The 11,252-nt window shown below is 56.2% G+C and overlaps 1 protein-coding gene across 2 annotated transcripts; it reads left to right on the top strand.

The window, feature by feature from the left end:
- Nucleotides 1-40: 40 nt before the first annotated feature.
- On the top strand, nt 41-3,810 carry OSR2 (odd-skipped related transciption factor 2). 2 transcript variants are annotated; one of them, XM_065752456.1, is made up of 4 exons: nt 41-273; nt 2,257-2,953; nt 3,249-3,348; nt 3,701-3,810. In XM_065752456.1, exons 2-4 carry the CDS (start codon nt 2,298-2,300, stop codon nt 3,773-3,775), a joined length of 831 nt encoding a protein of 276 aa, XP_065608528.1. In that variant the 5' UTR covers nt 41-273; nt 2,257-2,297; the 3' UTR covers nt 3,776-3,810. The 2 variants fall into 2 exon arrangements, with proteins under 2 accessions (XP_065608528.1, XP_065608527.1); XM_065752455.1 differs by having other exon boundaries at nt 3,619-3,810.
- Nucleotides 3,811-11,252: the final 7,442 nt, after the last annotated feature.

The following is an 11,252-nucleotide window of genomic DNA, read 5'->3' as shown; positions in this document are numbered from 1 at the left end:
GCCACTCAGCGCTGTAAATGTGATGGACCGGGCAGGGGGCGGCTCAGAGCGCGCCGAGTCTCGCCGGGCTCGAAGGCAGCAGCGGGCTGCGGGCGGGAGGCGGCCGTCAGCGCCCGGCGCCCCGGGAGCGCCGCGGCCACAGCCCCCCCCCGTTCTGCCCTGCCCTGCCCTGCCCGGCCCTCCCCGCCATGCCCCGGGCCCGCTGAGCGGCCCCGCTGTGGATCTAATGTCCCCGTGAAGGTGCCGGAGGCCCGGCAGGAGCTGCCCGCTGCGGTACGTGAGCGCTGCCCGTCGGAGCGGGGTCGCTTTCAGTTCGCGGCTCAACGCAGGGTCCCCTCCTCCCGTCCCCGGGTCCCGCAGCCCGGCAGCGCGCAAGGAGGGCTTCGCCCGTGAGTTTTCCACGGGGCGGGACGGGGCCCCGCTCCACGCTGAGCCCGGAGGTGGAGGGCCGCGCTCTTGCGGGTGGTGGCGGGGAACGGGAACCGGGATCCGGGCCTTGAAGGGATCCGGGTCGGAAGGGCCGTGCGGGCAGGTGGGGAGCGGGCGTGGGGCGGCGGGGCTCGGCCGGTGCGCGCCGTGCGGGAAAGGGAAAAGGAAGTGCTAAGGTTTAAGGAACATCCGTTTAGGGTTGGCTTTTCTCTCCTCACCTCGTTGAAAGTAACCTTAAAATCGCGTTTGCGGGCCGTTTTGGTCGGGTTTAATAAAGCTCCCTCCGAGGACAAACAGTGGTGCGTGTACCGTGGTTCAGGAGAAGGGCGCAGATCGAAAACTTTCGGCGTTACAGTGTGAATCGGGTTGGAAGTGCTGTGTCTCAGCGGAGGGCTTGACCCCTCGGCAGCCAATGTGTGGGGCCGAGGGGCACCGGGTCTGACACCCCAGCAGCGCTGTGCCCGAGCCGGGTCCTGGCCCCAGAGCACGGCCCCACAGACTTCGCATCGGCCCTGGATCTGCCGCTGCCGGGAGGTATTTTCCCCGCTCCGTGTTGAGTTGTGCGGCAGAAAGAGAGTAGGAGCCGACGCTGCGATATCTCTAAAAGACATCTTTAAAAGTCATCTTTAAAAGAGAATTCCGTTTATAACCACTCTTCAAAAAAAAAAAAAACAACTGAAAAACGGAGCTGCTTTGCAGAGCGGCCGTACCGATAGCACCGCCCGAGGTCCCCATACGGGAGCAAACGAGGAGCCGGGCGGCAGCGTCGAATCGCGGCCTGAAGGGAACGAAAACGGAGCGGGGAGCGGAGTGCTCGGGGCCGGCGGGGGCAGCGAGGGGACAGAGAAGGGACAGAGAGGGGACAGAGCGACATCGCTCCCCCGGGCCGCGTGTGCGCGGGGTCGGGCTGCGGGCTGCGCGCTCGGAGCGCTTCCTGTATGTGCTGCTGAGTCTGAGGGTTGGTTTTGTATCCTTTTAAATCTTGTATTTATTCCTTATCATTATTTTTATGACAGTTTTTTTCTTTAATTATTATTCTTATATTAATTTCAACAACGATTTTAATAACGATTTTTTTACGCTTTATTTTCGGAAGCTGCGCGTTGCCCTCCGCCCGGCTCCCGAGAGGAGCCCTCGGGCCCGCTGCTCACAGGCCCCGGCGCTGCTTTCCGCTCTCAGCGGATGGGAACGCCGCTCCCGGCTCGGGGCGGCCGCCGGGGACGGGAGCCCCTCCGTACGCACGGCCCCGGGACCCCGCAGGGGCCGCCCGAGGGCTGAGCGCGCTGCCCGCCGCGGGGCTGCCGAGAGGCCTCGGGCCGGGCTGTGTGGGGCGGCCGCGGCCATCTGGAAGGGATCTGAGCGCAAAGTGGATTTATTTAGGACCCGCGGGCGGGGTGGGGGGTGGGGGAGAGTGGGAAGGCGGGGGTGGGAGGTGTGCGTGCGTGTGGGGCAGGAGCTGCTTTTCTCCCCTTCGATTATCTTGACAAATGACCTGGTGCCGAGGGAAGAAAAATAAGCACCGCGCGGGGAGCGACGCCCGCCGCCCCCCGCCCCGCGCCGGGGTCGGCCCTGGGGCTGCGGTGGGGCCGGGGCTGAGCGGAGCTGCCCCGTCCGCGGGTCCCGATCCGCGCTCCGCGCTCTCTTCTGCGCGCACCGTAAGGGCTTGTTCATTTCCAAATAGTTTCGCCTGAAGATTTGGGGATTTAAAAGGAAGAAAGGGTTTATTTTTATTTTCGCCGGAGGGGCCGTTTCTTGGGGCGATATTTGCGTTTTGCTCCCTTTCCCTCCCGCTTTCGTTTCACGCTGTCCCGCTCTCTCCTCTCTCAGGACCTCGCCCCGTGCCGACGGCCCCGCGGAGCCCCGCCGAGATGGGCAGCAAGGCGCTGCCGGCGCCCATCCCGCTGCACCCGTCCCTGCAGCTCACCAACTACTCCTTCCTCCAGGCCGTCAACACCTTCCCCGCGGCCGTGGACCAGCTGCAGGGGCTGTACGGGCTGAGCGCCGTGCAAACCATGCACATGAACCACTGGACGTTGGGCTACCCCGGCGTGCACGAGATCGCCCGCTCCGCCCTCACGGAGATGGCGGCCGCGCAGGGCTTGGTGGACTCACGCTTCCCCTTCCCCGCGCTGCCCTTCGCCGCGCATCTCTTCCACCCCAAGCAGGGAGCCGCGGCCCACGTCCTCCCGGCGCTGCACAAGGAGCGGCCGCGCTTCGACTTCGCCAACCTGGCGGCGGCCGCCACGCAGGAGGACCCCCCGAAGGCGGGGGAGTTGGGCAAGCTGGGCCCCGGACTGCCGTCGCCCCTCTCGGGGCTCAGCAAGCTGTCCCCGGACAGGAAGCCCTCGCGGGGCCGCCTGCCCTCCAAGACGAAAAAGGAGTTCATCTGCAAGTTCTGCGGCCGCCACTTCACCAAATCCTACAACCTGCTCATCCACGAGCGGACCCACACGGACGAGCGGCCCTACACCTGCGACATCTGCCACAAAGCGTTCCGGCGGCAGGACCACCTGCGGGACCACCGGTGGGTGGGCGGGGGGGGCAGAGGGGCGGAGGGGGCGGCTCTGCTCCGAGCCCCGCGGGGCGGGCGGCGGGAGCCCGCGTCCTCCTCGGGGCCGGGCACGTGGGAGCCCCGGTCGTGCTCAGAGCCCCGCGGGCAGCGGGGTGGGCTCCCGCCGGCCACGCGGCTCCGTCGGCCGCCGTACGGTCCCGGGCGGGGGAGCGGGGCGCGGCGTGCGGGCGCCGCGTGTGCCGCACGTCGGGCGGGAGAGAAGGGTCGGGGAGCACGGCCCGGCGCTCAGCCCGCGCTTGCCTTGCAGGTACATCCATTCCAAAGAGAAACCCTTCAAGTGCCAGGAGTGCGGGAAGGGCTTCTGCCAGTCCAGGACCCTGGCGGTCCACAAAACGCTGCACATGCAGGTGAGCCCCGCGCCGCCCGCCCTGCTCCGCGCGGCGCCTCCGGCCCGGCGCTGCCTCGGGGACGGGGACGGGTGGGGGACAGAGCCGCGCTTCGGGCGCTCTCCGCGCCGCCGTTTCGGGGCGGGTTTCGTTGTCGGGAGCGCGGCGCGGGGCCGGGTTCGGTACCCGGCGCTTCAAGCCGTGCGTTGTGGGATAGCGAGAGGCGCAGTGCTGCGCGAAGTCAGGTAGTTTGTAAAGGATTAATCCTTTGCTTGCTTCAAATCTGAACAGGAATCTCCACACAAATGCCCCACATGTGGAAGAACCTTTAATCAGAGAAGTAACCTGAAAACTCACCTTCTTACCCATACAGACATCAAGCCCTACAACTGTGAGCGGTGCGGCAAAGTGTTCAGGCGAAACTGTGATCTACGGCGGCACAGCCTGACGCACACCCCGCGGCAGGACTTCTGAGCGGCGCGGAGCCGCAGCCGAGCGCTGCGCTGCGGAGCCGCGGCCGTGCGCGGGGTCCCGGGGCCGCTCGTTGGCACCGCGCGTCCGCCAGAGCCGCCCCGAGGTGGGGGGTGGGGGTGGGGGGTAGGGGGTGAGAGGAGGGGGGGGCTGCAGGATCGGGCCCCTCTCGTCCGCGCCGCTCCTGTAGATATCGCGGCTCATTTTAGAGCTCTGTACAGAACGTGGTTTTTCTTTGTTCGTTCGTTTCGTATCGTCGTGTCCGATGCACATTGATAACGGATCTGGGAGGTGAAGTATCTCTTAAAAATGTATTTCCGAATAAATCCCCCCACACCCTTCCCTTATTATTTTTTTTTTTCCCGCCCCCAAATACCTCCTGCCTGGTTGTATTATTCTCGGAGCATTTGGGCTTTTTTTTTCCCCGCTGTGTCGATGCAATGGCGAAGCATATTGAATAAATTTCCCCGTCGGGTCATTGTACTGTCACAACAATTTTGGTGATCGCTTTTGTTTGGCCGTTTCGCTGTTGCTTTTGTGTTATCTATTGTTAAGTAAAATGAAAGTGCCGGATTTGAGAGTTTATAGCTCTATTACTTAATACTACGAATGTCTAAATATTAACTTCTGTACTTTTATTATTTTCTCGAACGAAATACTTCTATTTTTTTCTAAAAAAGAAGAGAAAGAACGAAATCTTCGCAAATAAACAGATCTGAGGAAAGAATGCATCAAGCCGTTCTTACACCAAAGCGGCTTATTAGTAACTTATTTGCGATCAGACCATGTATTGTAAAAGCCATCCCGTCGTGGCGATTGCAGGAGACGGTCCCCTGCCATTAGACTTTGGCCACGGGCAATTCACCCGCGCAGACAGGGACTTTATCCCGCAGAAGACGATTCACTCCGGGCCGCCCGCGAGCAAACAGCGCGGTGCAAACACCGCCCCCCGCCCGGGGCACGGCCCGGGGGGGGCTCAGGAATACCACTCCTGCAAGGGTGGGCTCCACTCCCGAGCCCTACCATGCCAGGGACACGCAGCGGGCTCGCCGTTGGGGACAGGTCCCCCAGACACAAATAGAGCCGAAGGGTGCAGATGCCCACAGGGTATCCCCATCTCTCCTGGGTCCTGCAGCAGAGAACTCTGTGAATGAATAGTCAAACCCAGCAGGGCTTGGGCTGCGCTGCCATTGGCGGAGCTTGATTCCTCTGTCTGCCACCCTACAGATGGCCCCGTGCCCCATGCTCAGACCCACTCTGCCCCAGCTGGGGCAGCCAGGTGAGCTCCCATCCAACGGCAGCTCTGAGGTCATCCAAATGTCCTGCGGTGGGCACAGCCTGGCTCTGCATCTGCTCCTGTCCAACAAGATGGGGAGGGAAAAAATAGTCCCTGCGAGCCAGAAATACTGCCCTGCTGGCTGGAGGACAGTGGCCCTTGTTAAAGTGAATTTAAGGGCCATCTGCTCCTTTCCTCCTCACCCCCTGGGTTTAGGGTATTGCTGGGGCATTGCACCCCTGGAACACCCAATGCCAGCAACCTGTTCCCCCCACCCTCCCACCACCCTACTCCTCCCAGAGGTCCGTGGGCAAGGGACGCCCCCGCTCTGCAGGCATCTCCTCAGTAGCAGAGCTCTTCCTATTGGACTGATTTTTCTATTCCCAGTGCATTCCCCTTCTCTCAGTAGGTTATTTCCTCCAAGCTTCTCTTCCCTCATTGTTCTCCGAGTTCCTGTCCCCAGGCCTCTTGCATCTCCAGCTCTCAGCACTGAGCACACAGTGGGGCTGAGATCGCTCTGCTTGCACAAACACCGCTGTCAGTGTATGTGTGGGCTCACACTGCTCCTGGGCCAGGCTCTGTGTGTAGTTTATTTGGGAAGAACTTAATCAGCTGAACGATATCAAAGGACTAAATTAAAATGATTGCGTACAGCTAAGGTTCTATTTAATTGTTTGGGGTCTCTCGTCTAGCAGTCCCTCCCTAGAGCAGATGCAGGCTGTCCGTTTATCTCTTCAGGATGACGAAGTTCAGCGGGCAGAACAAAGACCGAAGGGCTGAGCAGGGGCAATGACAGCGATCTCCAGCAGCCGGTCCCCGGGCTGTGTTTTACATTGAAACCAGTAGCAATGATCTTAAAACATCAGAGGATGATTTAGGGTTTCTCTTTAACATCCATATATTTTCCTATGGTACTGACATGCCCCATTCACTTTTAAAAGATTATCTCTTGTAGGGAAATTTCAAAGACAGCTATAAAAGGCTGTTACAATGTATATATGGTTCATTGTTTTTAGAGCTGTTGGGAAGAGAAACAGGTTCTGTACAGCTATCTCTGGGGCAGGGCTGGTTTTCCTACAGCCATAAAGTGCCATCCTGCATTTCCCAATGCAAACACGAACTGCAATAACAGCCCCGTTACTGCCGTGTAGTTCTGGAGCTCTGCTCCAGCACACTGCCACTTCTCCCCAAGCACCTGCCCCTCTCCTCTACCTGTCCCTCTGCCTCTCATTGCCCCTTTTCTTCCTCTTCTGTCTTTCTGTCCCCATTCTGGCACTGCTCGCTCTGCCCCTTTGGCCGTGTTATGGACAGCAGGCAGCTGTGCAGGGCAGCAAACAGGAGGGGAGAGAACACAGCAGGTAATAAGATACTGTGGCCATAAGCTCTGTTTTGTAGGAAATATCAAACAAAAAAAAAATCATCATTGTCCTTGAATTTACATCTGCTAGCTGAGCTCTCTGTACATTAGATGCTGGGATGAATGCTGTTGCGGTTGATGGCATAGTGGCTCAGTGTGTAATGTGTGCAGAGTTCTTTTCTGCCCAGGCTTCTCCTGCACAGCACCCACTGCCCACACTGCTCCACACTGACTCTCCTGATGACAGCCCAGCCTTTGCTGGCTGCACCATCTCCTATGCCTGTCCTACTTTAGCAATACAGCATCACACAGAACCCCAGAACGGCTGAGGCTGGCAGGACTCTCTGAGTCCTCCTGGAACAGCCCCTGCTCCAACAGGGAAACCCAGAGCAGGGGGCCCAGGCCCATGTTCAGGCAATATTTGGATATCTCCACAACAAAACACTGCTCAGATCTAAATGGAGACAGCTCAGTGGTGCCACATGGACAGCACTATTTGAATCAGTCCACATCATGTGAGAAAATCATGTCCCAATCTGCAATTAATTGAACTCCCTCCCACCCCCTTCCATTTGTGAACCCACCCTTTCCAGCCTTGTTGCCTCCTCCAGCTCCAAGCTCCCAAGAGCTCCCCCCTCCTCCCTTGCCAACACTTCTCATGCTCTTCCCCCTTTCTTGCCCACCCTGGTGGATGCCACAACTCAGTGGGGCTTGAAAGGTGTGAGTGTAAGTACCCCAGGCAAACCCAGACCACTACAGTGACACCAGGTCTGGCACAAAATCACCAGCACAGTCCCAGGATCCTGCAGGTCAAGAAGAGAGAAGGATTTGAGGTGAAGGAGAAACACTGCATGCCAGCCTGGAGTGTGAGAATGGAGTCAGGCAGCCAGGCTTCGCTGGTGGGAGAGAACTCCCAGCAGTTCTGTGCTCATAGTTTTGCAGTTGTGTACACGTTTTCATGTGTAGAAGGGCTACTTTGTTTGCCAGCTATGTTTCATAATGTTCAGGCATATGTAGCTTTTGTATTAATACTGTGCTATGTTTCCAGCTTACAGTCCCCTTCTTGCAGCATCTCTTTTCCTCCCTGCTTGCAGGAGCTCTTACAGCTTCCTTTCCTATTTATAAAAGTGTAATTATGACAAACAAGGAGTAGCTATTAGCCAAACATCCATTCTGTTGAACTTAGACTAGAAAACATTTGTTTACATTCAAAATAAGGGCATGGCAATTGCATAAAGCACTCATTTTAATCTCAATTAAAAAAAATCCAGATGCAGCTGTTTGTTGGTGAAACTTTGAAGAGAAGCTTTAAGCCTGTGGGACAAGAAATTCAAAAATCTTTATGCCAAGAGAATTAAGGAAACAGGAGGTGTAGGCTTCCCTCCCCCTTCCAGCTCCTCCAGGATGCTGAGCACTGCTAGCAAGGTTCAGTGTTCAGTCACTGCTTGCAGTCCAGTGGGATTTTCTGATGAGCAGAGCATGGCCTGAAGGTCCCAGCACAGTGGCATCACACCTCCATCCCCACATGGCCAAGCTGGGACTGTGCACAGCTGCCTGCCCTGGTGAAAGCACAGTGCTGTTGGTGGAATGATGCCTCTCCTTTTGTCAGCACAGGGATGAAACCGTGTGCAGATGGACTTGAGACAACGAGGAAGGCACTGGGCAGCACTCTGTCCAGTCAGGAACATCCGAGCCAGACTCCAGGCCTTGGTGGCCCATCTGCCACTGCCGTGCTCTGGGCGGGACCGGGCAACAGAACGATTTCTGCTTCCCTGAAATTCTCCTCAGATCCAGAGAGTGGCTCCATCGCCTCACAGGGCTGCGGGCTGAGCTGGGAGAAGGCTTCAAACCCCACTCCTTGTGCTTCATGTCTGTGCAGAAGTGCCCCAGCCTTGTGGCTTTGTGAAAGAGCCGAGTCACCTTGTGCAGAGCCGAGGCCGCCAGCACGCTGCACTGTGCCTCACCCTCAGCAGCGCTCCGACTCCTGCTCTTTGGCAGCTTGTGGCACTATAGCTCCCTTGTGAGGGCTGTCCTACACATTAGGGCATTTTGGAGACCTGTTCCTTCATCGGAGGAAGGAGACTCATTGATTGACGGTCTATTTTTCAAGCTCAAGAGGAAGTAAGATCTTTTCTTTCCCCCTTTTCCCTCTGAGGTTATTTACGAGGCATTGTCTCTGACACTGCCAGCTGACATCCCTTGGCGTCATCAGCGCTGAAGATGCCTCGAGGTGTGTCAGTCGTGCTTCACGTCAGTGTGCCTAGATGCACCTCCTTGGCTGCGATTGAAAGGTACAGTTTCTAAATCTCCCGGTGACCCATTTTGCATGGATCACTGGTGTGCTAGAATGTAGCTGCTCCTTCCCATCGTGTTAATGCAAGTTCACCCGTGTTCAAAGCAGGCACGTGCCATGCTGCACACATGGGGAGAGCTTGTGCTCGAACCTCTGTGCAAAACCAGCACAGTTGTTCCAGGATTGTTATTCTCAGCACAAGTTATGTGCATTCGGTGCTTTTTATTCAGCCCTTGTAAATGCTTTGATTTGATAAACAGAGACAGACAGCTGGCTTATGTTAATGCGGGGCTCTCCGGAGGTTCAGCAACCAGCAAGCAGAACAAGTGCTCCCAGGCCAGTGAGCACCCCTCCTGCCAGGGCCTGGCGTGTGTGGCAATGCCCAGTGCTCAAAGTGAGAGTGGGGACAGGGCCACGTCAACTGCACACCCGGCACCACCTCAGCCACAGGCTGCCTGCAGCCAGACCCGGGATAGCAATGGGGAGTGCTCCCAGCACAGCCTTGAGGCACTGTGCTGTGCCAGCCTGTCTGCCTCTATGCCTGGCCAGCGAGGAGGGCATCAGAAAGACAAACTCTATGGGGCATTTCTGGAAGGCCCTGAAGCCTGGCTGTGATGGTGGATGGGATTCAGAGGCTGATCTGGCCTCAGGGCCTGCTTAGGCTGCCCATGGGGCAATGCGAGGCAGCTTTACCTGCAGGCTGCCCCTGGTTTACAGCTTGATTTCAAAACTGCCTGGCTGGGGTACAATGTAAACAGCACTGGATCCAGGCCAGGAGCTGGTTCTGCTGGGCTGAATCATGTCACCGTGCAAGCACTCAGTGTCTCTGCCTCCTGCTTCTAGGCTTCATCCTTCTGCTCCCACTGCTCTGCAGAAGTGGTGGCAGCTGAGAGGCCTGGGCCTGCGCTGGAGAGCAGGGGCATGGACTACCGCACAGCAACCCCAGGGAAACAAGAAAGCTTTCAAGGAGATTTCAGTGACAAATATGGCAAAATGAATGAGTCAGATCCTTTCCATCTTCTTTCACCGTGTGCCCATTATCCCCTAATTCTCTTTTACAGAGAAGTGGGTCTTGAAATTAATGCTGCGGAAAGAGGCATGTGGCAGCTCATCCTATCACATGTCATGCTCTTGCTAATCTACAGCCATATCTTTGTCATGCTTTTTATTTTTTAACTGCCATTTTAAAAATGAAAAACTTTCTAAGTGAACAGCTCTTCAGTGGTTCAGCTATAGGCAACTCCAATGTTTCAGTCTCATTCATCTAGTTAAATAAAAACAAACAAACTCCAGACACACAACTTTTTTAACGGAAAATTGCACAGCACTGTAGTTGTATGTTCCTGTTCTATCATGGGGGCACAATGGGCTCATTTTCCTGAAATCAAACGATAAATGACAAATGGGTTGCAATTACGATACAGAAGCTTGGGCTGTATCTGAAGACCTTGCTGCCTTTGCAAAGTGTGGTCCTTGAGATGCAGCATTTGTTTGTTTTATGCAAAGAGAGTTTTCTAACTGGGTTGTGAGGATATGAGCACACAAACAAGTTACTGCAGGGAAAACAGGGAATGTGTAAGTTCAGCAGCTCAGCTACTGCCAAGAAACTGCTCTCATGTGTTCTTTAACCCCCTCATAAGTACAAACTAGCTTCCCCTATCCCACCCAAAGGATGAAATGCCTAGCTCAGGCCCTGCTGGGTAAGAGAAAGTATTTGAGAACTCACAGTCCAAGAGCAACTCAGCTGTGGGCAGATGCTACCTTGCCCTGCATGAGGTTGTAGGTCACCCCAAGCTCTGGGGCACAACGAGTTAACTTCCCCCCAAAGTCCCGCAGCGACATCCCAATTCAGGTGAGAGAGCAGCGGGTGCTTCCCGAGTCCCCGGCCTTTGCCCCTCAGCCACTTGTGCAAAGCAACCCGGTCTGACTGAAATTCTTCAGGTTTCAGCAACAGGAAATTGCAGATGAGAGAAAGCGCTGTAAAGTGCAGTTATATGGTTTCAGTCGCAAGCTGTGAAAAGTAGCAGCTCCCCAAGCGCTCAACCTTAACACCGCTATTAATACTATATTTTTCTAATAGCATCAAAACTGATGGAGGATCAGGGCCTTGTTGTAGTAGACACCCTACCAAGAACTCTCCAAAAGCCTCCATCCTACCTCAGCAGTTTGCAGCCAAGCATCCCAGAAAGTCCCCAGGCATGATGCAGTGCCCAACTCGTAATAAAGTGGGTGAGAAAATTTTATTTTAAAACCTGCTTTTCAGGGGTATTCACTGTCAAACAGCAGCTGAGGTGCCCTGGAATGTTCCTCACTGGCACTGATAAATGTTGGTCCGTAGCCATAGAAGGAGAAATCAGGTTTCTGTCCAGTGCATCATACCTGCTGCTTGGAGAGCCCCAAAGAGGGAGCTCTTCGGGTTGGAGCAGATGTGCAGGGAAGGTTCCCACTGCAAAACTTGATGGGCTTTCTACTGGCCTGACCCTGAGGTTGGACTAGAGGACTTCCCTAGGTCCCTTCTAACCTAAACC

The sequence above is a fragment of the Cyrtonyx montezumae genome, unplaced genomic scaffold (genome assembly GCF_038088225.1).
Source record: "Cyrtonyx montezumae isolate F1298 unplaced genomic scaffold, pur_monq_1.0 scaffold_8, whole genome shotgun sequence".
In the NCBI taxonomy this organism is placed as follows: domain Eukaryota; kingdom Metazoa; phylum Chordata; class Aves; order Galliformes; family Odontophoridae; genus Cyrtonyx; species Cyrtonyx montezumae.
Note: the sequence above shows the minus strand (reverse complement) of the source record. Positions and strands in the feature narration are given on the sequence as shown.